Raw genomic sequence first — 26,547 nt, forward strand, 5'->3', positions numbered from 1 at the left:
ATATGAAAGCCCGGTGAGAATCAGACTGCAAGCTTAACCTGGACTTGTAAGAATACATTACACAAGCCCATTGTTGCGGTGTCTACAATGCTAGCTCTCTACGCCAGGCTAACCACAGGCGACAGTGAGTTGCAGTAAGTGGAACACATCTGACAAGCCTACGAGCATATAGACCAATCTGCCCTAATCATCTGCACACGGTCTGCCTTGAAACTGTCGTACCAGTGGCTGAAGAGAGCTGACGAGACAGGTCTGATGCTGTGCACCGTCTGTTTCTTTTGGCAGTAAATGCCAAACACCGGTCCCCATCCGGCGTTGTAACTCGGGGGCGACCTATGCTGTAACGTCTACTCACATTACCATCATCTTGGAATCGTTGCCAAAGCCTGGAGATGACACTCTGGGCGATTCCAAGTTCCTCGGATACTTCCAGCAGAGTACGCCCACATTCCAGACGGCCGATAATTCTACCACGTAAAAAATCATCCAAATGCGTTCTTTGTGTCATAACTATGCAGATATTGCACTGAAAGGCTTATAAAACGCTTGCGAACAATTTTACTTCTTTGCCTATATTCCTTATACATTCACCTCTCTTGCACTATCGTCATTGTGACGTACAATCAGTGTCATCTGGTGGCTTCCTGCGATTTGCATATGATTTTTGAAGATGTGTGTAGTCATTTCACGTGTGATATGTGTATTTTAGAGTTCGATTTCCGCGTGACTCTGAATTATCCTTAATTTATAGACATGAGTGTGAAATAGTTATCTTTGCATCACCCCGATTTAATGTACTGTTTCATTCCTTTATTAATAGCTTTATGCCAAGTCTGTTCCATAAAATTTGAATTGTTCAGATGTTAAAAGCATATAATTAAGAAAACTAAATTTTTTTCTATGTATCTTTTTGTTTTAAAAGATAAACGAAGCTCTTAAAATCGCCTTTGCAATCAGTGAAGAAATTTTTAGCTAAACAGCCATCTAAGTCCTCAAGTCTATGGGACGCTGAAATATATGATTAATAATGTTATTAACCTAAATGCTAAAAAGAAATTGTAAAAAAAATAAAATTTTTATGAATTACAAGATATTAGGATAATTTTAACACTTTCCCAAGTATAATTGGTCAAGTTCACTAGGTTATTTATTTAATGGAATCTAAGATTCTGCTTAAATAAATGTTATTAGAATTATTGAAAGCAAGAAGACAGAGCCGAATTAAAATATACATTTACTATAAAAATATAATATATTATTATAATATAAATCTAATATAAAAATTTACATTTTCATAATTTTTCTTCTATGAAAAATTAACTTAAAATAAATTATTGATAAGTCGACTAAGTAAAAATTGGTTAAAATGTTTGATTAAATTTATTAAAAGATTGAGACGTAATGTGAATTACCTACGGTCGCAAAATGCATAAATTCTCCATTTTTATGATAAAAATAAACAAAACTATTTGCTAGAAGGAAATTGATAGATGGTCTAAAAAAACAAATTTAAATCGATGACGCAGTGTGGAGATATGATCGATAAAGTGAAATTCCCCATCTTCTATTTTCATTTATACGCTAGTTTTATTACTATTCGAGCTCAAGTTCTTTATGCGAAGCCTGCCACGGGCATAAAAAATTTGGCGTCTTTTATGTTTTTCTCCAAAATTTATTCCCCCATTTTTCTGCTTTATTTGAGAGTCAATGGCTTTTGGTGATTGCCGCCAAAGAACTGTCGAAAAGTGAACTAGAGGTTACAAGCTGGGAAATAAATAAACCGATCTTTAGATTAGAAATTTTGCCCAGTTTTAAAGTATTCGGTGACCGTAACTTCAAAGAATAATTTACTTTTTTTTAATTAACTGTTTTTTTTTTTTTTTAATTTTGAATACGAAGCTTGCAAAGAGAACGCATTTTTAATCTTCCAAAAATTCAAAAGTGAGATTTTGACGAATTTACGTTTCAGACCTGCGCCTGAAAAACACATTTTTGGAACGATGTCTCTCTGTGAATACCATTACTCAAAACAGCTTTGAGCTAGTTGAATGAAATTTGGTATGTGGTCTCTAAATCAAATTTGTAGATTTCTATCAAATTTGAGCATTATATATTCGGAGAAAATTCGTCTATCTGCTATCCGAGTATAAGTGAATTCGATAACTACAAACATAAAGAACTATATAGATGAAATTTGGTGCATAGTTCAGCATTTTCAATGTTGATCTACATCAAATATCCAACCAAATCTGTCAAGGAATTGACCTTTTGTTATCTGTGCCGCTGCACGCATGCAAACATGATAATTCGAAAACGTAACAGTATTCTAATGAAATTTTGTTCACAGTTTTAGCATCTAAAATGAAGTTTCTTATCAAATTTTGAATCAAATCTGCCTGAGAATTTACTGCCTGGCGGTCTATACTTTCGTTTTCATATTGTTACAAAAGTTTTTTTCTACAAATACCGCTAATCAATCGTAATAACGCAGCACATTTAATCGCTCGTTCAGCAACTTGCTTGCTGTCTAATTTTCTAAAATCTGTTACTTGTCGGCGACTCCGACTACTCTCGCACACGACTTCTCTGCAGCTTCAGAGTGCTTGTCTTTTATAGTTCCGGGAGGCGGGGCTAGAATCTTCCAGAACAATCAGGGCGTATCTGAGTGTATCTTGGTTCCTACTGGATAGATCGTGAAACTTCTCGAACTTTCCAGTATGATCCATTTTGTCGCCAAACTTGCCAAATTCATCGCCACGCCGCCAAATGCTCGCCAAGCTCTGAGGTCATTGACGCGGCACCCGCTAAGCATGCACATGGCAGATCATACAACGGTCTTTCTTACGATGACACTATTCGTGATGGGAAGGAAATTACAAGTTTGTAACATTATACACGTGATAACTCCACAAACGCCAGGACTTATGTAAACGAAATTTAGTATGTGATCTTGTGACTACATTGTAGTTCTATATAAAATTTTGTTTTTAAATGTTTCAAAAATACATATTCGTTTTTTCTGGTACATATAAAATAATTGAGTAATCAGAAAAAATACACCACTAAAGATCGTTATTTGGCTCGAAATTTGATACGTATTTGAGATACTAAAACTGTATAAATTCTTTTTTTATCTAGTTCTTTGCAGTTCGTGTTTATCGCGTTTTCTTGCACTTGAACAGACAGTTTTTCTCTGAATGGTTTTTGTTTAAAATTTGATGGAAATCTAAAAATTTGTTGTAAAGACCACATACCAAATTTCACCTGTCCATACCTTTCTGAGTTATCGTATTCCCAGATATACAGAGCAATAAACAAATCGGAAGACGGACAGACATAATTTTTCAAATGTGTTCAAATTTATGGAGGATACAAGGAGTTTGAAATTTGAAGATTCGAATAAATCTTAACTCTTCAGCAGATTTCTGAAATTTATAATAATTTCTCGTAGTATACTTCATATATAAGAATGCGAAAAAGCATTTAACTAGACTATTAAACATATTATTATTAATACATATGTTTTTTAAAAATGGATTTCATTAGAATGTCTGTTTCCAGTGCATTAAGTCTACTCTTTGTTGAATATTTGTCGATACGTAGATAATTCTCTCTCTCTCTCTCTCTCTCTCTCTTTTTTTTTTGTCTAAGATGACAGGGAACTCGTGAACTGGATGTTCCACTAATGTATTAGAGAATCTTGCTTGTAAAAATTGTCTTAATCAGTCAGTTCAAGTTGATTAAAAATTCGTCCATAAACATTACGCATAAAATAAACCTTATAACATGGTAAAAATTAAAATATTTCTGCTCATTTGTTAGTACTTTTCATGAATGGTGTTTCCATAACAAAAAGTTCTCAATTCATTTCTCGGAAAAATTAAGAGTCTAAGCCACAAACTTGATTTCGATTTTCAGCTATTTCTTTTTAAAGTGAAGTCACACATTGCCCAGGCGAATGGGTTTGCAATAAAAATAGAAGTATATGCTTTTCAGCAAGTTATCAAAGCAATCTACTCCGGTTTATCGTGCAAAACATTAAATTATTTCCATAAAATTCGAATTTTAATTCACACCATCTATTTTTATATTTTAAATCTGATGTTTTTGTAATAATTATTTTAAATAAGTGTGAACTTATTATTCAGAAAAACATAATATTTCATCATCATCTAGTAACATATTATGATTTTGTTTTGAATGGAAAGGAATGAAATTTTGAGCGTAGATGCGTAATATTTTCAATAACATAACCCCCCCCCCCAATTCTTACTTTTTTTAGAAGAACTTTTTAAGCAATAAATTTATTTTGATTCTATAATACATATACTGATATTTACATAACACGATGCCATGGATTTTCGTATGCAAATAAAATGCTGTGTGAAATTTCTGTTTGCACATAATATTTCTAGAATAGGCAAGACGGTTGTACAGTTATGAAAAATCTTTGAGAAGGAGTACAGCTCATTAAAATGTGCAATTTTATGTGCAGGAATGTATGATCTGCAGTGATAGGTTGAACAAAGAACACAGAAAATGAGGCGTGGAAAGAAAAGAATTGGTCACTTAAGATATCATCGCAAAGTACTTCTTTGTAACAATGTTTATAGTAAATGTTCAAAACTGCTGTGTGTTGTTGTGACTTATGGCATTTTACAAGCCCGCTGACAATTATCTATCAGGGATTTAAGCCGAGTGAGCGTCTCTTGTTTTTTTTTCAGTAGCGCCAACTAGGGCCAAGAGTACGACTTAGCTACTTCATCGTCACTCATTCGCTTGCACAACCCAGGGGGGGGGGGCACATTCACACACCTCACAGATAGAACACAGAAGAAAAGCAACCATGCCCGAACCGGGACGCCCAGATCACGGGGAGGACACCCTACCCCTATGCCAGGACGTCGGCAAACTGCGATCCCCAATAACAATAGATATTTGGTAGAGTCAAAGGAAAAATTGGCGAAAGTTCCAAAAATGATAAAAATTTCGTACATACTTATAGCTGCAGTAAATAGTTAAGCAATTTAATCTTAAATGAGTCAACTGGAATCTTGTTATTGATGGCCTTCAGATATTCTCATGAGAAACAATCTAAACTCAATAAATTTGGTTTGTTCAACAGCCGGACTGGTCCACCCACGCAGTTTATCTCTCCACAAAACTGGCATCCAGGTAACTGTGCACAGCCGCTTTAAAAAAGAGTTGGTACACCATCATGTTGAAACTATTTCATTATGAGCGGCAGTCGAAACATTTTACAGGAATTATGGTAAAAAAATTTCTCTCGGAAAAATACGATGACATGAGCCATTTAGTTACCTTCTAGGTAATATAGACCTAACTATATTACCTAATATACAGCGAAGAAATTATATCCGCCAAAATACCCGGCCAAACATCGCACAGAAACATTTTTGGAATGTTTGTGGATTTATAGTGGATTTATAAAGATGTCGATTTTCTGTTACTCACACTTAAGCTTTGTGTATATCGAAAACATTTTCTTATGTAAAATTCGAATATTTTGTGAATAGAATATAAGCTGGTATATCTAGCTACAATTCTCATTGCTGCGAGCACCATTTCGAAAATCTTACGACCAGAGGATAATCACTTGCTTGCAAAATTTGGACTCTCTGAATTTGAAATAGGCGTAACATTTTTCCATTTAAGACTCAAATGTACAAGACGTGCAATAGTTCTTGCACTTTTGTGGAATGTTTCATCTCTGTTCAAGATGGTTTCTTACATGCTTGGATGTAGTGAACCGTTTTTACAAAGGCGGCGATGTAACCTCTCAAACATTTTATGGTTTGGCACACGCTCTCGAGAAACTTCCTAGCTTTATCCATTAGATACATATCTGCTTTTCTACCATTTGAAAATTCTTACAATACGAGCTAAAACGCAGTAGAAAACACCGTTTCTCCGTCGATACATCAGATTATGGATGGCCTGAACCACTGCAGCCCTCTACCAACAGTTTGTCTGCCACATTACTGTTGGGGCCGCGGTGGCCTGGTGGTAAGGTTTCGGCTTGTGAGCCGTACGGTTTCAGGTTCGAGACCCGATTACCGAAGAACCGTCGTGTAAGGGGGTCTGTTGCACGTTAAATCCGCCATGACCAAACGTCCTCCCGCTGGTGTGGTGTGGAAAGGGGGGTGCCAGCTCAGGTGTCTTCCTCGTCATCTGACCGCGGTTCAGAATTGCGAGGTCCGTCCCAAAATAGCCCTAGTGTTTCGTCAAACGGGACGTTAATATAACTAAACCAAACCACATTACTGTTCGTGGTCACATTCTTGGGCATTTATCATAATATCGTTGGAATAAAAGCTCTTTGTAGGGAATTAATAAAAGAAGCTTATTTTTTAATGAAAAAGCTCTTGTAATTAAATAATATTTTTGTTTTCATGTCTCAGTTTTTGTGCTTGCACCTCAACGTGCCACTTCTGACCAAACATTTCCATACAAAAAAAATTTTTTTTAGAGAGCTGTTCTGCCTTTAATGTTTATCTCATGACTTTGGAATCGCCCCGAATATCATTTCTGATATCCCATAATAAGCACATGACACGTATATTTTTTTTTGCTTCAAAATAAGCATTAAATTTTCAGAAACTATATGATTATTGGAAAAGAGTTTAAAAATGAATAACAATTGATGGAGCAAAATATCAGAAGTCTGAACAATAACACACACACACACACACACACACACACACACACACACACACACACACACACACACACACACACACACACACACACACACACACACACACACACACACACACACACACACACACACACACACACACACCAAAGTGTGTGTGTGTGTGTGTGTGATGTTTTGAAGAATATTTTTTATACTTTTCAGTATGCAGAGTGCCCCAAAACTGAACCGATAAATTCAGAAGCTTGTTAGTAAGCATCATAAATTGAAATTTAACTAGGAGTCAAAAACCAGTTGTTCACAGAATAAAAATAGCGAACATCGTACGTAGGTTTTTACATCAGGCTGGGAATACAAAAGATACAATAATAATTATAAAAAAGATTATTTTGATTTTTTTATAAAAAGATTATTAGACGCTGATGTCTAACAATCTATAATGACATAGAAATCTATAATGCAAAATCTATAATGACATAAAAATGATTTCTTGACGCGCTCGATGATATCAAGTATACTTTTGATGTCTGCCGCGACAGTTGTGAGATCCTCTGCCGTGTCCATAGAGTCGCACAAACGAGTAAATGATGGTGACCTCATAGGAAAAAGTCTCACCGATTGATATCCGGCGGAATGACGTAGAAGTCAAGTAATGGGTCCCACGCCACAAGTCCACCTCCTTGGATATATATAGGCGGCGGACTGGGGGCATATTTTCTTCACAAGATGATTCAGCTCCTCGTGGGAAAAATATACATAGGCACCATCCTGCATATACCACATCTCAATGCACCTTTTCTTCAAAGAGTGTTTCTATTATATGTAAATAGCTACGTATCAACATAAAAAGATTATCTTAATTGCAAAACAAAGAGACAAAACTCATATCTAAGAAGTTAAATCAATTTCTAGATACATTTTTTTTTTATAAGTTTCAGCAATTTTCAAGCAAAAGTTTATGTTGGGTCATAATTTAAACATTTCCTTTTTGTTATAATACTATTCAATAAATATATTGCCAAGGATTTTTTTTAATAATTAAGAAAACCGATAACTATGGCAATAAAATATTTCTGATTATTGAAAAAAGGGAAAACAGGAATAATTAGGAGTTTTATTTTAAAAAGACAAGTAAAATTCAAAGGTTTTTTTAAAAATTATATTTCAACTAAAAGAGTCTTTTTTTTTTTTGATTTTAGGGGAAAAAACCCCCCAACTTGTTAGCATATTTTATTAATAAAGTCAAAGTAATTTTTGAGTAATTCTATTTTGTGCATCGCCTGCTCTGTATTCCATATTAAAAACTAACAGCATGTTTTCTTATATCTTGATTGTGATTCAGTTTGATTATTAGCAGAAATCATCAAAGTATTAGGGATTTTTTTTTACTTTGTTGAATAGTATATTGATAATCTTTTTAAAAATCTGAAACAGAATTTTATATTACATTCTTTTTAAAACATGTAAAATAATTTGACGATTTCATTATGGCCATTTTCATTAATTTTTCCGAATGAAAGTTTATTCTGCCTAAAGTTTATTACACAAATGTGGCAAAAAATAAATACTGCGAAAAAGACTCAAAATCGCATTTAAGGTTATATATGAAAAGAAAGCAAAATATGTGATAGTAATTCTAATAATCATTCTAAAATTTTGGATTGGCTCTCCAAACGTTTTTGTGAATTATCGAATTGATTCATTTCAAAATTGTCACGTGATGTCACTGTTGTCAGAACTGTACGTAAAAAGTATCATTGTAAGAAATTTATAAATAAGATTTTCTACTTTAGGAGAAATTATAAGACAATTTTTTCGCCTGCCGATTATTGAAATCAAAAACCAAATAATAATGACTTTGTTTCTAATTATCTGATTTTGATAATGAGCTGATTTTCACACGATAGTAATCATTCACTGACATCAGTTTAATCAACCTGGAAACATTGTTGGCCAACCTAGAGTGAATCAATGACAGTTCTTATTCCAAATTATACTGTGGAATTATACAATTATTCCAAAATTATACAGACAGTGCATATTCTTAAAATGAAAATTCCAAAATTCAAAATAATTCTTATATTTTTTACACCAAACGATTTTATTTAAAAACGTTCTATTTGCAAAGGAATAAAACAAACAAATATCGTTTTCAAGTTCTGCTTGCTATTGCGATATGTAAGATATTATATCATGTTATATTTAAACAAACTTTTTTTACGTTTTTATTTAGCTAGCTGTATAAAGAAACCCGCCTTAATTACATTTCTGTGATTAATTAACAGTATAGATAAGTTTTTTTTCTTTATACTACATAAATCAGAAATATAAGCGGTTGGAAAGCATGATATCTGTCATTTAAAGTAGAATATCATTCAAGGATTTCATGTTATTAGTCGTTATTTATGTTCTTGAATCAAAATTTAAGATCATCGGCAAATGAGCAAGTGAATCATGTATGAATGTAATGCGAGCTGCCTAAAATAATTTTTGTTTTCAGTCTGCAGCGGAACTACTTCAATAATTAGAAGAAACAGTATAGTTCGGCTTCAAATGGTAAGTAAAAATAGAGGTATAGATCGTGTCAAACTGTTATTTTTAGGACAAACACCTCAGAGGCAATGTTTCGATAGAAAAATTTATATATAAGTGTATTTTATTCGTTTGCTGGAGAAAGCTTCTGTTGTATCGATGTAAACGCATGGTGTAATCGATATTTGAGTCTGCCTGTATGTATATACGTGTGAATGCATGTATGAATATAATGAAATGATTTATGTGTTCACCTTTTCAGCATGCATGCACATGCGTGTTCATCCGCTCTCATGTATTCATGCGTATATGCATGTGCTATAAGTGTCAATAAATGTGTGATATTCGTTTACATGTGTTTGTTAAAGCACACATTTTGAATTTTATTTTGTATCTGTTGGTAAATTTGTTAAATGTGTCCATGTTTAGGCATATTGTTGTGAATTGCTTTTGTAAGTGTATATACGTATCTATGCAAATATTAAATGTTTTGAGCAATGTAATGTTTAAGATATGTTACTGTTCTATGTTGAAAGTGTATGTTTAATTTTTCGATATTAAAACAATAAGTTTATTTAATAGTTTAAATCTTGAAATATGAATATATGCATGAAAAATGTTAAGAAATCATATATTTATATCATTTTAAAAATTTGAAACAAATTTTAAAGAAAATCTTTAATAATGAAATTCCTGTTTTATATTGAAAAAATGTGTTTATATGTATAAATTACTTTTAAGCAAATTAATTGATTTTATGCCGGATTTTTAAGCACATGTATTTAAAAATATTTTTTAAATGTTAAATTTCTTAAATTCACACTATTTAATTTAAAAAATAATTTTGAAGAATATAATATTTTATTTTTCAGTTAAAATATTTTAAATATAAAATTCTGATAATTTATTTTGTATGACTATATAACCATTCAAGAATATAATATTTTCTTTTTCATTTAAAATAATTTTAAATATTTGACCACTCACTTCGTATTTAGGCTTATTTTTATTCGTTGATTCCAAGTATTTTTATTTTTAGAGAAATCGTTTTTTGGAATAAAAATAACAACTATATTTGATGTAAATAATAAAATTAGCAAGACTTTACCATCAACGATAAATAGACAGTACACTCCCGATTATCCGCGGGATTGGGTGGCGCGGCCGCCGCGGATAACAAAAATTGCGGATAATCCGAAAAAAGCTAAAAACGGTATAGCAAAAGAGAAAACAGTCATTCCAACTTTGAAAAATCGTTTTATGTACAATAAAACGTAAAATAAACAGGAGGAAATGTTTAACTAACGCTTAATATTTTAGTATACCACTCAAAACTAACCTAAAATGCATTTTGTTAACGAAAACAGAAAAGTGCTTTGTACTTATGAGAGGCGTGAAGGATATACAGAAAAATTGTACTGTTTTAATACTGTAATGTATTATGTAATTACAAAAGCATAACTGTAAAACTACACCTTTTTGAAGAAATCAGTCATTTGTGTTTGCCTCTTGCTTTGGAAGCATTTTCTCTTTGATGGAAGCAAAAAAAAAAAAAAAAAAAAACCCTTAGTGCGGCAGGCGCGGATAATTGGGAGTCTACTGTATTGTATATTAACATTAAACTTCAGCTTCTAAGCGAAATTAATTTTTTTTTGAAATTTATAAGAATAGAAAGAAATGACAGTTAAACTTGAATCTTCTTACCAATTAAATATTTATTACTAGCTGATGTACCGGCTTTGCACGGGTTCAATGCTATTGAATGAGCACATTTTTAAAAGCGCATAATCTTTGAACTTTTTATTAAAATGAGAATGTCAAATTAAAATTAAAAATCATTCAAATTGACTCCACAATATCCAAATCAGTGAAATAAGAGCAAATAATCAGAGATTACAATTAATATTTTACCAAATTAAAAATAATTTTAAAAAATTAATTTTTTAACAAAAAAAAAAGGTAAAGCTGCAAAATTATCACAATTAGTACTAAAAATTAAGAATCTTCATAAAATTTAATGTTCTCGTTAAAATGTAAATAACACACAGTTCATGCCACTTCATGATAGGCCATGAAAATTAGATTGGAAAATTTTAATTTTATTTATTCTTTTTAAATTAACTCACAATACATCAGAATAGACTTGAACGATTAATTAACAATTTTAATTTTCAAGGCATAAAGCAGTAAAAAAAAAAATTTCCTTTTAAAATAAATGAAACACTTTTTAAGTCTTGTTAAAGAAAAATTATTCGAATTGAAAGAAATTGCTGAAGTACAGACTAAATATTGCTTTTTAAATAAAAATTATTTCATGTGCAAAAGTATTAAATAAAACTCATCCATTTCATGCTTTTAAATTGTATTTATTAGTTTTGGTAATTTTTTATTTCTTCACAAGTTGGACGCAAAGGAAATAGTCTTGAATGAAATTTAAAATAAATCAATGTACCGCCGTTATTTTATTAATTATTTTCACATCACAAATACTAACTTCAGAAAATTCTTAATTTCTTTCTAAAGACTAATTTACTAAGATTGATGTTTGCTTTCCTAAGACTTTATTTTCTTTTTTCAGTTTGTAGTTTTGTGGTACATAAGAGGTGCCATGAATTTGTCACTTTCAAGTGCCCGGGAGTCGACAAAGGTGTCGATTCAGATGTAAGTAAACTATATATTCAAACATTTGGTAATTTTTATCTATATATATATATTGTTTTATAAAATCTTTTGCCGATGTGAAACTAATTGTGGAAGCAGAGAGTCTGATTTAAGAGGAAAAAGATATAATTTTGCCTATAAGACAAACAAAATAAGTTGTGAAATTTCACAAATATCTATTCTAAAAGAAACAGAAGAATTTCATACGAAAAACGCATATTATAATATTTAAATCCATTTCAAAAGCAAAGTATCAAAGCCATTTTCAATGCACAGTTGGTAAAAGCAGGTTTATCATTGAATCCTTTTAGCTTCGACATTATAGGCCTAGAAATCCCTTGAGTTTACTTTTGTTATAGTTCTAAGTAAAGACATATTCATAATTAAGTTTAGTTTTAACACATCACCTTTTAGAATCAACATGGATGTTTTTATTGAACCATATTCTGTAATTTTGAACTGTATTCAGAAGATAGCAATATTTTATGCAATAGCTTCTCCTCTGAATTTCCTCAGGAGAACGTTTGGCTCTCGATGCCAAATGTACCATCGAGTTCACATGAAGTTTGATGAGTCGGCATGATGAATCGACATGATGAAGTTTCAGTGGAGTCAGATTCTGAATTTAAAACCTCTTAAAACCGAAACTTTATGACCAAGATACCAGGGATGTAACAGAGCTTTAAATCTCGAAATGATGATTGAGCTAAAAATATATAAACTTCGTCAAGTTTATTGCCAAATTGTCATTATTATTGGAAAAAACTTTTTCATTATAGATGCTTTCTTATTTTACTCATTCCTGCTTAAACATTTGGGAACTATCGGCGAAATAATTTTATTAGAGTAAACAGTGTTGTTTTATCATTCAGTTAGGATTTTCCATATATTTCTGTGTCACATTTCCATCCAATTCGTTGCCCCAATCTGTAGTTGCGCTGGATTCATTTCACAACAGAAAATTCTAGAATGTCTTGTCCGCACCAAAGCGTTGCAATGAAAGAAACCTTTTAAATGAAAACAAAACCTATGAAAAGTCACTTTAGCTTAGCTTTTCATAAAAAGCATAAAATCATTAATATTCGGTGAAAAAAAATGGCAAATAGAATGCCAAATGGAAACTCACAACCAACCACCTTGACCAGCAAGTACAATAGAGCTGCTTCCCTCTAATCGAAGGTATATGGATAGTTAAATTCAACAGGCCATTACTGTCCCCGATAAAAGTCCTTCCGTGGGAGGCACTCCCCTCATCTATAGAGGTTATCTCGACCCTTCACCGTAACTGTACCCAACAGGGTGGTGAGAACCATCCACAACCACGGAAGCGCCTCATCCCCATATCCTTGGCAGCTAGCTCTCAGTGAAACCTCTTTAGCATGTAAGATGCCTATAGATGTGTCAAGGAAAAAATGTTAAATCGTGGCCTAACAGCAGGTTTCTCAATTGTTAGAGCTAGGATAATATTTCTTGTTAGAAAGATACTCTAAAAGGCATAGAATCATATGATTACTGTTGTTTGAATAAACATACTTCTGAAAAATTTACGGAACCCAAAATTTTATACATTTTTAGCCCTAATAATCATGGATTGTAAATTATTCTTTAGATACAAAATTTTAAATAAAAAGCATTTAATTCCTCTGCGATTAAAACAAATGTTTCGAAATTTTGAACAACATTATTTTAGCCGATTTTAGACCATTGATGTATCTCAAAGAAGATACATCAATCAACGCATAGCGTTACTTCGAGATTACCTCTTTGAGTGGAGTTGAAAATGGCTTTAAATAGCAAATGCTTTTTAAAGCCATTGTTACACCTTACTAGAAAGCTCTGTTTAATTGCATGTATGCATAACAGTCTGTTGGTTAGGTGCCGACTATGGGTCTGGAGGAGTTTAGATTCCATTAAAGAACTATCATATAAGGGGATCTGGTGCACTACAAATCCATTGGAGTTAATGTCATACTGATGGTGCAGTGTGAAAGTTTACAGAAGGTGTGCCAGCTTAGGTATCATCCTCATCCTCTGTCTTTAGTCCCAACATATCTTTGTTGTCTTTTCAAAATGAAAGGTTAATACAATTAAATTAAACTCATTTTATTCAGGCATTTTTCATCTCCACAGTTCCAATCCATATGGAGATATTATCGGCGGGAAAATTCTTTCCCAGATAAACAATATACATCTTTACCTGTTTGCTTACAGACAGGTTTGCTGCATAGTATGGTGCCCAGTTTCACAGTCCAATGTACTACATATCCATTAATTATCTATTGGTTCTTTATACCTTAAATTTTACTCCTCATAATAACTAATAATATTTATTCTGAAACTCAATAAAAATAACCAATGCTAAACATTTAAACATTTTTCAAGAAATGTAGGTTTTAATATTTTTCTTTAATACCACCACTGCTGCTAAATAAATTTTATTTCTATTTAATATCATTGTAAATTAATTTGGTGAAACAAACTGTAAAACTGATTATTATCGCATTGGAGTCACGAGCCTCTGTTCGCGGGGTTATATATCAAGCAGTTTATTGGCATACCAGGCAGCCTCGGATTCCTGGGATGTCTGATGATAGAGAGGGCGAAAGTCATTTTTCATCGCGTTCGGCCGACCTTGGACGCTAATGGACGCAACTCGGACTCAGCCATACTGTCCCTTGCATATTTTGAATGACCATTAAACGGACACGAAAAGTTCGCACTAGAAATCGATGGAAGAGACGAGAAAGAAAAAAAAAGTAGTTTCAGAGTTTGATTTACACACTCCCTGAATTTTAAGCGTATATCGCATTGGAATGGGTGCAGTTTTGAAGTGCGGATTCTATTCCGCAATGAAATATTTAATAATCTTGCCTTTTTAGGTAATTCGTCTCGTCTCGAGTGGCGCTTGCAATTAAGTTCGGGAACTGAATTGTTTAAAAAGAGTTAAAAATGTAGTTGAAAACGCAAAATGTGGTAACCATACAGAGAGTTGAAATAAAAGTTTACCTTCGCACGATGTAAAAGAAAAAAAAGAAGAAGAAAAAAAAGGCATTTTAAAATTTTAAAAAGTAGTTTTAAATTTTTGGAATTGCATTATGCAAAATAAATGAAATTACAATCATTAAAAATTCGATACAATTAAAACCAGTGACAAATTCCCAACCAAGATAAAAAATAAAAAAAAAAACATGCATAAGAAATTGAAATTTGCTGAGATTAATTTCAGTTATGTTCGATTTCAGATTTTTTTTGGTAGACATGAGTATTTGTTTATCCATTTTAATGTGCACCATATAATTTGTTTATGATATTGTACATGATGGTTAAATTAATTTTATTTGTCCACAATAAAATGGAATTAATAATTGTACAGTGGACATAAAAATCATTTAAATGAACGAAAATATGATTTGATAAATGAATCACAAGTTGACAGAAATCAAATTATTACATAATCTTTCAATTGTTCTTTAAAACGATTTTATTTTGAAAAGTGCATTTTAATATAAATTGCAATCTTAATATCAATTATATATTAAGATTTGCAAATAAAAAAGTTGTAAATTGGTAAACAATTTTAATATTAATTGTAAATCTATTACCACCAGTATTCAAACATTTTTTGGTATACAATTAATTGGCATTCAGATAATATATTTTAGAAACAAGAAAATTGGAAGCAAGTGATTATTTAATAAAAAATGCTAAGAATTTTTTGTGTGGTTTTATTATATTTTAAAATTTAATAAATGATGCCCTATCATATGATAAATAAATGCGAGTATCATCTAATATTTAACTGAACATTAGTTTAAACTTTTGCGAGATAAAATTGTTGGTATATAATTACAAATAAAATATTTGAAACAAATTTCAAAGACATTTAGGTGTGGTGGTTTAGAAAAGTGGCAGATAAGGCAGAATTGATTTCAATTCAATTCTCAAATGAATGTTTTGGAATAAAAAGTACTCAAACATATATCTAAATATAAAATTTTCGCAAAAATGAATTGATATCAACGACGAATATTTTTGATCATATGCGAATTTACTAAGAAAAATTTTTTAAATTGAAATTTTAAAAGAAGGCGATTTTGAGATGTCAATTAATGTCTCAAATCACTTGAGTCTTAAAATCTTTTTTGGACTTAAATTATTTATGGACACGATATCTCAAAAATGCAAGAAATTGAACAGACAAAATTTGACATATGGTCTTTGTAAAAAATTGTTGACACCCCTTAAATTTTGGACGAAATGCTGGCAACTTACATGTCTGTATGCATAAAAGCTAGATCTCTCAGACTCACAGCTAGCTAGAAGCTTTCCCATGTCATTTTAATCTTCCCAAAACTTTTTCGCATTGTTTCTAATAAAGATATTTTCCTGTTATCTCCTCTTGCGTATAAAATCATGGACTTCGGGCAAGGCTGTGAACTCCACGAGTGGACAGATTTTTATTTTCAGTGAATCGCACATGAGAATTGCGTGCTTCTTAGCAGAATAAAGTTTTGTTTAGTTATATTAACGCCCTGGATTAAAGCAATATTAGGGCTATTTTGCCATGGACATTCTAATTTTAAACCGATATCAAATGACGGGAACGCCACCTGAGCTGGCACGCTCCGCTCCAAACTTCTGCGCCACTCCATCGGGAGGACGTATGGCCCCAAAGGATGTAGAGTGTACCAGATCCACTTAAACGGTGGTTCTTCAGTGGAATCGGGTCTCGAGTTTGGAAGCCGAGTGCTTACCACCAGGCTACCACGGTTTCTTAGCACAGTAAAGAAAACAGATATTTGCGCATCAATAATTCGGCAATGGCGTACAATAGTTACGAAATATTGTTCAATGATATGAATCCTTGTAAGCGTGTAATCATTGTACCTTTTTTCAGTGATTAATCAATGTCGGACTATACCAAAATTTATAGTCCAAAAGCCGTATTATTCTTTTGGAGTATATAAAAAGACAAAATATACATTCAAAATATATAAAATTATATAATAAATTTTACCAAAAGACAAAATATATATATACGATTTTCTAGTACTTGAGTAACAAAAAATCAAATATATATTTTGGTCGTTACTTTTCTGAGCGAAAGAAATAAAAATTTTTGATATAGAGTTAAAATTTTAATAGCAAGATTACGTGTCAAATTTCATTTATTTAAGTTATTTCATTTATATGTATTCAGAAGTTCAGACCAACAGATTATCAATTTTTCTATAAATTTGGTTCAAAATACCATAAGAACAATGTTTTATGTAATGTATGTACTAAAATTATCTATATAGCATTTTATATTTTGTAGATAAATATTCACTTGTACTTAGACTGCCGGCATAATAGATTTCCGCCAAATGCACTTGGTTCAAAATTTTTTAGATATCTACCAATTTGGTGTTATGTCCATGTACCAGATTTAATCTATATAGTTCAAAGCAGTTTTGAGTTATCGTGTTCACAGAAGCCTGGGATGGGAAGAATCGCCAAAATATCAAGAATGAATTTTTCAACAATTCGGAAAAATGGATTCGAGATCATGCAGAAAAAATTATAAAGTTTTTCATAATGATAATTTTGAATATTGTAGTAAAAAAAAATCAGGTACTTAGAGATTATCCGTCGACTTGTCAACGCTCGCGAAAATGCGCCAAAGGATTGACGAAATTGCGCCAATCCTTTAGCACCATCATAATGAAAAGCAGGTTTGCTTTTATTGGCGCAATTTGTGGTTATTGGCGCATAGCTACCTTTTGGCGATAATATCGGGTTTGGCGAAAATGGTCGGCGAGATAATCCCAAAATACCAAAAATCATCAGAAATTCATTAATATACGTAGCAAGTTTGGCCTTTTTTAACAAACAGAGAAGGCGAATCTCTTTTAATACAACTTTGTTAATCCTTTGACTATTAACGAGACATATGTGTCCCACCAGTTGTTAAAATCCTTCGTTAGAATGTTGAGCGCAGATCAGTTATTGGCGCAATTTGTGGTTATTGGCGCATAGCTACCTTTTGGCGATAATATCGGGTTTGGCGAAAATGGTCGACGAGATAATCCCAAAATACCAAAAATCATCAGAAATTCATTAATATACGTAGCAAGTTTGGCCTTTTTTAACAAACAGAGATGGCGAATCTCTTTTAATACAACTTTGTTAATCCTTTGACTATTAACGAGACATATGTGTCCCACCAGTTATTAAAATCCTTCGTTAGAAGGTTGAGCGCAGATCAGTTTTACTCATTATTTCTCAGTTTCGGCTAACTCAAGTGCCGATCAATCCGAACTATATTATGTTAGTTTACCACATATTTATTAACATTTGCAAATTTTCAAATCTGTTACAGTTTTATAATTCGAATTACTTTGGAAAAACTTGTTACGTCATTTTTCCGTATTGTTGAATTCGCAAGGTTTTGCTCTTTAATTTAAACATTGTTCAGTTTAGACTCAAGGCTTTTTGGCGTTGCAATTTTATACTTTTACCCTGATACAATTTTACTATTTAGGTTGTACCAAAAAATTTAATTTCAGTCTCACTGACTTCTTAGATGTCCTTTTTACTTTCTCGGATATGAAATATAAAATAATTATTGTAATCGTTAAAAATTCGAACTCGAAATTTTAGCGAAACTGAATTTTAAAACTCCCTGAATTCATAAAACACGGTTTTGGCATTATATTTCTCTCCTTTTCCGTCCGTCCGTCTGTCTGTTTGTCTGTCTGTGACAAAGAAAACTCAAAACCGCTTTTGCTAGAGGAAAGATTTTTGATATAGGGTCTTCATACCAAATGTGCAAATTTTCAAATTTTAAGTAAAATTCCATTTTCAGGAAATTTGTCTATCCAGGTTTTAATAAAAATTAATTTAATAACTACAAAACGAAGAGATCTAGATGGATAGAATTTGGCACAGAAATTTAATATCTATATTGCAAATATCAAATTTTGAGCCAAATCCAACAAAGGGTTGTCTGTCTGTCAGTCTGTAATTTCAGAAGCGTGTAAAAGCTACAAATTACAAACGAATATATCAGATTTGATTTGTCATTTAGTGATTATAAGTGTAGTTTTGTGTCAAATTTTTGCTTCAATTTGTTCGAAAAAATGCATCTAAAACACAAATTGGATTTTCGAATACTTTAACCACATGCTATGGTTTAATCGCCGAAAAACTCAACAACCATTACAAGATAGATTCAGTAAAAATGTTAAATCCTCACTAAAGGTTAATATTTTATAACTATTTTATGCCAATGCCATGAAAGGCGTTCTCTGCCTTATCTAAGATTTACAATTCGTTGAATGATGTGTGTGTGTGGGGGGGGGAGTAGCATTTTTATTAGAGAATACGCGAAAGAGTTTTGGGAGATCACTTTCGCTCGTTTTGTCTTCAAATTTATTAATTAAAATATTTGAAGAAATGGGATTTTTCTTGCTTTTGAAATATTATGCTCTCAAGCATACATGATAATCCAACTGAAAGTATAAGAGTTAATTTCTTTCTTCACAGGATGCGAGGACGAAGCATCAGTTTCTGGTGCATACTTATACGGGCCCTACCTTCTGTGATCACTGCGGGTCTCTTCTGTATGGGATCATCCACCAGGGATACAAATGCAAAGGTAATCTCATGGAATATTAGATGAGGTAACTAAGGTTTCGGAAAAAGAAGTCTTCATCTTAAGCAGCTTAGAATCTTCTTTCTAAGCCTCTTAAAGAACTGATTTCCATCTCTTTTTTTAGATTTAGTTAGAATAAAAAAGACAAATTTAAAAGTCTCTTTCTAAGCACTATTTTATTAATTGTTTTATGTAATAAAATATAAGAGTATTTCACTATTCCAACGAAAATATTGGATGAGGCAATGTTTTAAAAAACGAATTGGAATCATACGTATATACAGTATTGGAAACATTATCTTCACATAGAAGAAAATGGCGCTGGAGAAGTAGCAAGATATAAGAAAAGTTGTCTGTTTAGTGAAGCAATTATTCATTGATTAGTAATTCATGCCCGATATTCTAGATATTATCGAATATTTTCAGTTGAAATTTTATAAAAACATTTGCAAGGATACGAAGTAGCAGCCCAATTTAGAGATAACAATTGCCAACAATTATAAATGACATTTAAACAGACATGGAGTTAATTTAGAACTACCATTGTAGCAATGCATGAGATATAAAAAATATGGAGTAAGTTAAACTTTTGAATAGAGATTAGCCGAATGAATTATTTATCGAAAATAAAAATTACAAAATAAACTAATAGCATTAGAAATATTTTATGAAATTTCTACGATAATAGTTATGCTAAACAAAAAAAATAATTATTTTTAATAATTTTATTTATTGTAATTCTTAAAACATGACTTGAGACTAATTAAATTGTGAAATTAATTGAGACAATTTAAACTGAAATTGTAGAAAGAAAATGTTATTTTAATGCAAAATTAATTATTTTTATTAATTTAAATGAAAGCTATTTAGAAATTCGGTTGTTCAAATTTATTTAAATAATAATTAAATTATTCAAATGTGCTTTCAGATTTTAGACAAATACTGTTTTTTTTTTTCGAAACTGCAATAGTAGGAAAAAAAAACTTTATGTAATGCAGAATTAATTATTTCATAAATTTAAATGGGAGCTATTTAGAAATTTAGTAGTTCAAATTCATTGAAATAGCAATTAAATTATTCATATGAGTATTCCAGAATCTATTAATAATTAATAAATGTATTTGTAAAAGTTTTAAAGCAAACATTTTTCAGTCTATAAATTAGTGCTGGGGAAAATACGGCTAGCAGCAGATCTTAAAATAATAATTTAATTATTTAAAATAATCTCAAATCTAAGAAAAATATAATACTCACATCTAATTAATTTATATATATTTCTGTTCAAATTTAATACATTTTTTCGTTATTACGTTTATTCGTGCAACAATTGTCTAATCCATTGAAGATATTAAAAGTATCTATTTGTATTCAATTAATCACAGTTGTTTCAAAAGTTATTTCTTAAAATCACGAGAAAAGTGCTTGGTAATCAAACTTATATACTCTGTACTAAAATGCCAAGAGTAGAAAATCACAGCTTTTATAGATGTACGCATATTTTTAAAAACAGCAATAAGAAAGAATTTAAAAAAAAGAATAAGAAAAACGATAATATATAAAAATAATATTTCCGTTCTGACACTTTGTATTTCACTTCTCTCTCTCTGGAATAAATACTGATCACAAAGGGCAGCTTGCCAAGATTAGCATAAAGTATATGTCAGCAATTTTGGATCTTAGGGAAAAGTTTCTTGTCATAAAAGTGCATAACTTTTCTCCAGGAGTGTCAAGCATTTCTAGATATTTTTCAATATTGATGACAAATGCTTATAAAACTAAAAAATTCCAATTTCATTACATTTTTAACTTTAAATTTCAATTCCCGATTTCGATTACTGTCATTAGCATATGATTGATATAGATTATTTATTTATTTAAAAAGATTTAAATTAGAAAGATTATTTATTTATTTAATAAGATTTAGATTAGGAAGATGGATTTCGATTAAAACATTCCAATTTCATTAAATTTTTAACTTCAAATTTCAATTTCCGATTTCGATTACTGTCATTAGCATATGATTTATATAGATTATTTATTTACTTAAAAAGATTTAGTTTAGAAAGATTATTTATTTATTTAAAACGATTTAGATTAGAAAGATTATTTGGATCTAAACATTCCAATTTCATTAAATTTTTAACTTCAAATTTCAATTTCCGATTTCGATTACTGTCATTAGCATATGATTTATATAGATTATTTATTTATTTAAAAAGATTTAAATTAGAAAGATTATTTATTTATTTAATAAGATTTAGATTAGGAAGATTGATTTCGATTAAAACATTCCAATTTCATTAAATTTTTAACTTCAAATTTCAATTTCCGATTTCGATTACTGTCATTAGCATATGATTTATATAGATTATTTATTTATTTAAAAAGATTTAGTTTAGAAAGATTATTTATTTATTTAAAACGATTTAGATTAGAAAGATTATTTGGATCTAAACATTCCAATTTCATTAAATTTTTAGCTTCAAATTTCAGTTTCCGATTTCGATTAGTGTCAATAACATATGATATATATATAGATTATTTATTTATTTAAAAAGATTTAGATTAGTAAGATTGATTTAGATTTGCAAACTCGGTTTCATATTTAGAACAGATGATTTAAAGATAATATAGAAATGAAACAAGATTAGTAATCTTCTATTCGCAAATAATGTAGTTCCTTATTAATAAATACAAATTACTTATAAATACAATATCAGTAAATCAATTAGTAGACATAAGAATAACAAAAAATATATTTTGCGTCTAAATATATTTGTTGATATATAATTATTTTTATTGAAAAATTAATTCTAATTATCCAAAAGTATACCTCGGAACTTAGTGAAATAAATTTGAGGTGAGATAATTAAATATGATCTTAAGCTACGAAACTTTAGCAATTCAATACATCGACCGAAATGCAATGTTACTGATTGATAACTACTTCAGCGAAGAGTCTAAATTCAAAAAGAAAAATGATTTTATCATTTGTTTGCTATGTTTAAGGTGAGATAAAGCAAGATGTCTGATTCTCCACAGTACAAATGTATACATACAGACATAACACCTATTTACAAACTGTTTTGTCAAATGCATTCGTTATGAATTAGCTACAAAAACATTTCTTTCTTTCACACTCTAACATCATAATTGCTTTTACTGTCATTGTTGACATCTTCCGAGATCGTGGATGATATCTTCTACCTCACATGTATTGTACCTTCCAAACAAACTGAAGTCGATAACTAGAGTTTGACATGTCTGTACTTGTTTTTTTTTTTGTTTTAACTAAATAATCTTAATAGTCAAGGAAAAATTAAAAGAGGAATGTTCTTTCGTTTCAACTTTCGCATATGATGTGAAAAACCATTATTGTAAAAAGTTAAGTTCATGCGTATGAAGAATTTTAAAATATTATTGAATTAAAGTTAGGAGGTACAAGAAAAAAATCAGTAACACTTTTGCATAGACAATTCTATAGTAAATTAATATTTTTATTTAATCAATTAAAAGATATGAGCTAATATCCTAGATATATTAAGATCCATGGTTTTTGAGGTTTTTTTTTACTTTTTTTTCAAATAGTTTCTATTACAAAATAGTCTCCGCTCCAGAATTACTTTCTCATATAAGAAGCAAACAAAGATAAAATACTGTAATCGATCAAAAATTCGAATTAAAATTTCGCGAATCTCTACGTTTCATACCCCCTGGAGTCTGTAAAGTACAATGTTGGAATTATATCTGTTTGTCTGTGAAATGATAACTCAAGAACGATTTGAGTTTAAGGATGAAGTTTAGTTCATGGTCTTTACAACAAATATTTAGTATTTTTTGAGAAAAATCCATTCACTATCTCTTTATCTATCTGAATATACGTTAACACGATAGATACAAAATGAAGACACATAAATAAACCTTGTTACATTCGTTACAAATTTGGTATATGATTATTTGCTCTAATTGTAGTTTCAATATGTTCTAAAAAAGCGTCAAAAATCTTCTGGTACTTGTGTATTAACCTCATTCCAACGATTAATCACCAAAAAAAATCAACAAAGAATTTATATATATTAATAGATTCTTTCGTAATTATTGTTCATCAGTGTCATGTGATTAGTATTGCACAAGTACATTTTTTAAAGAATGTGTGAGAAATGTTTGAAGGAGACTACTTTATTGGTTATTTGAATAGTTCAAATGTCTTTCTAATATATTAAATTTTTATGACTTTATTGACATACACAGTGCAACTTGAAATTTTGTGATTTTTCTTCCAGCTTGTGACATGAACGTTCATAAACGATGCCAAGAAAGCGTACCGAATCTTTGTGGATGCGATCACACTGAGAGAAGAGGAAGGATCGAGCTGAAAGTATCGGCTGTCAACAATAAACTAATTTGTGAAGGTAAGCTTTCATACAAATAGCCTGTGACGTATAGCACAATAGATTTATTATTTTGTTTACAAGTAAATTACGATTTGTGATTTGATTATAATTTATAGCTGTGCAAATATTTTTTGTATATTAACAAGCCAATTATTACGTATGGGAAATGATAGGGAATAAGGAACATTTGACTGAAAAAATGATTGTAAGGTAGGCAATTTTTCTTGGAAAAAGTGAGAAATCTGACTAGAATTTAATTATGTAGTTTTTTCTGGCTGTATTCAATATTATTAGAAATAATTTAGTAATTATAATTCAGCAATATATATATATATATATATATATATATATATATATATATATATATATATATATATATATATATATATATATATATATATATATATATATATATATATAAGTAACCAATCTAAAGTAAGAAAAAGTTTGAAAACGAAACTAAAATGAAAACGAAACAAAACAGTTTCGAAATCGCAACTAAAATTTATTACCTATTTAAACTAAAACCAAAAAGGAACTTCATAGTATTTAGAGAGCGCAATTGCAGCTACTTCTAAAAAAAACACAGATGAATTGATACTAAAGTATTAGAATCAAGTTAATAGGAAAAACAAAATCAAATAAAAATTAAACCAAAAAAATTATTAAAAAAATATTAAAAAAGAATCCGGCCTGAAGACTTTTTCAAGGGTCACCCTCAGGCAGGGATTCAAATAAAGGGATTTTTTCTGTGAGGACATACAGACATAAGTCTAATAATGATTCCTCGTGACCCGAAAATCCCCTGAAATTATGCTCAAGAGATATACCATTTTAACAGAAAGGAAATACAAAATAACAAATTAGAAAAAAACCACAAAGTAAAAATACAATAAAAACAATAACAATAAAAACAAAAACAGCATTAAAATTAAAATTAAAATTAAAAACGAAAGGGCCAGAACATACCATCCAACAGTGAAGGAAACTTTAAACAATCGATTGTGATTTCCTGTTTTTAAAAGTTAACGGTAAATTATGTAAACAGAGGTAGGCACCCAGCGCCATCTATTGAGTGATCCAATATGCAAGTAAAGTTCTATTTTTATTTAAGCCAAAAGATTAATCCCAAACCATACCTTGTTTAATTAAAAAATTGACATTACAGTAATTTCTAGGAAAATCATTTTTAATTAAATTTTTAAGGAGGATATTTGATGCCTCAATATAAGAATTTTTATTATTGCAAACCCTTTTGATCCTGTTAACTTGTGAGAAAATTAGATTTTTAAAAATTTTAGAGTTTAGATTGGAATGGTAGTTACATAGTTATGTTATTTTAAAGTTGAAATCATCCCTTTTATCGTATATACCAACTATTGTTTTATCATTAGCAATTTCGATTTTTAAATCCAGAAAGGTAGCCTCAAGTTGATTTATATTTGTATCTTTTAGAATTAAATCTTTTGGATAGCAATTAGTAATAATATTAGTATTGTCGAAGTTAATCAAAAGTAGATCATCAATATATCTCCACCCGTTTATTAAATTATATTTAATTATTTTTTTCTCATTAGTAAAATCAGGAAAAATGATCTGAAAATTCTTAAATTTTTTAGGCAATACACCAAAAAACCTATTGAACCCCCCACCACCAACTTTATTATTTCTAGTAACAAAGAAGTATTGGATTTTCTTAAAGATAACAACATTAATAAACTTAATACTTTTGATTTCGAAAATTTATACACTAATCTACCTATTGAAAAATTAATAAAGGTCTGCACTTTTATATATGACGAATATTTAAATGAAAATATCATTCCTAAAAATAACTGGCTTGAGTTATGTAATTTTAATATTACTGAAAATTACGTGTTTAATGGTATTAATTTTTATAAACAAGTCAAGGGCATTCCAATGGGGACAGCTTTCTCAAGTGCTTTAGCTAATATTTTCCTGCATTACTATGAGAAAAAAATAATTAAATATAATTTAATAAACGGGTGGAGATATATTGATGACCTACTTTTGATTAACTTCGACAATACTAATATTATTACTAATTGCTATCCAAAAGATTTAATTCTAAAAGATACAAATATAAATCAACTTGAGGCTACCTTTCTGGATTTAAAAATCGAAATTGCTAATGATAAAACAATAGTTGGTATATACGATAAAAGGGATGATTTCAACTTTAAAATAACATAACTATGTAACTACCATTCCAATCTAAACTCTAAAATTTTTAAAAATCTAATTTTCTCACAAGTTAACAGGATCAAAAGGGTTTGCAATAATAAAAATTCTTATATTGAGGCATCAAATATCCTCCTTAAAAATTTAATTAAAAATGATTTTCCTAGAAATTACTGTAATGTCAATTTTTTAATTAAACAAGGTATGGTTTGGGATTAATCTTTTGGCTTAAATAAAAATAGAACTTTACTTGCATATTGGATCACTCAATAGATGGCGCTGGGTGCCTACCTCTGTTTACATAATTTACCGTTAACTTTTAAAAACAGGAAATCACAATCGATTGTTTAAAGTTTCCTTCACTGTTGGATGGTATGTTCTGGCCCTTTCGTTTTTAATTTTAATTTTAATTTTAATGCTGTTTTTGTTTTTATTGTTATTGTTTT

The 26,547-nt window shown here is 30.3% G+C and overlaps 1 protein-coding gene across 1 annotated transcript in view; it reads left to right on the forward strand.

Annotated features, from left to right (window-relative positions):
- LOC129983940 (protein kinase C, brain isozyme-like) overlaps positions 1-26,547 on the forward strand; it is a 113,704-nt gene that overhangs the window by 50,045 nt on the left and 37,112 nt on the right. The window contains exons 3-5 of the mRNA XM_056093668.1: positions 11,787-11,869; positions 19,397-19,508; positions 23,789-23,917. Coding sequence (XP_055949643.1) covers positions 11,787-11,869; positions 19,397-19,508; positions 23,789-23,917 — 324 coding nt within the window. The remainder of the gene's footprint in view (positions 1-11,786; positions 11,870-19,396; positions 19,509-23,788; positions 23,918-26,547) is intronic.

The sequence above is a fragment of the Argiope bruennichi genome, chromosome 9 (genome assembly GCF_947563725.1).
Source record: "Argiope bruennichi chromosome 9, qqArgBrue1.1, whole genome shotgun sequence".
Classification (NCBI taxonomy): domain Eukaryota; kingdom Metazoa; phylum Arthropoda; class Arachnida; order Araneae; family Araneidae; genus Argiope; species Argiope bruennichi.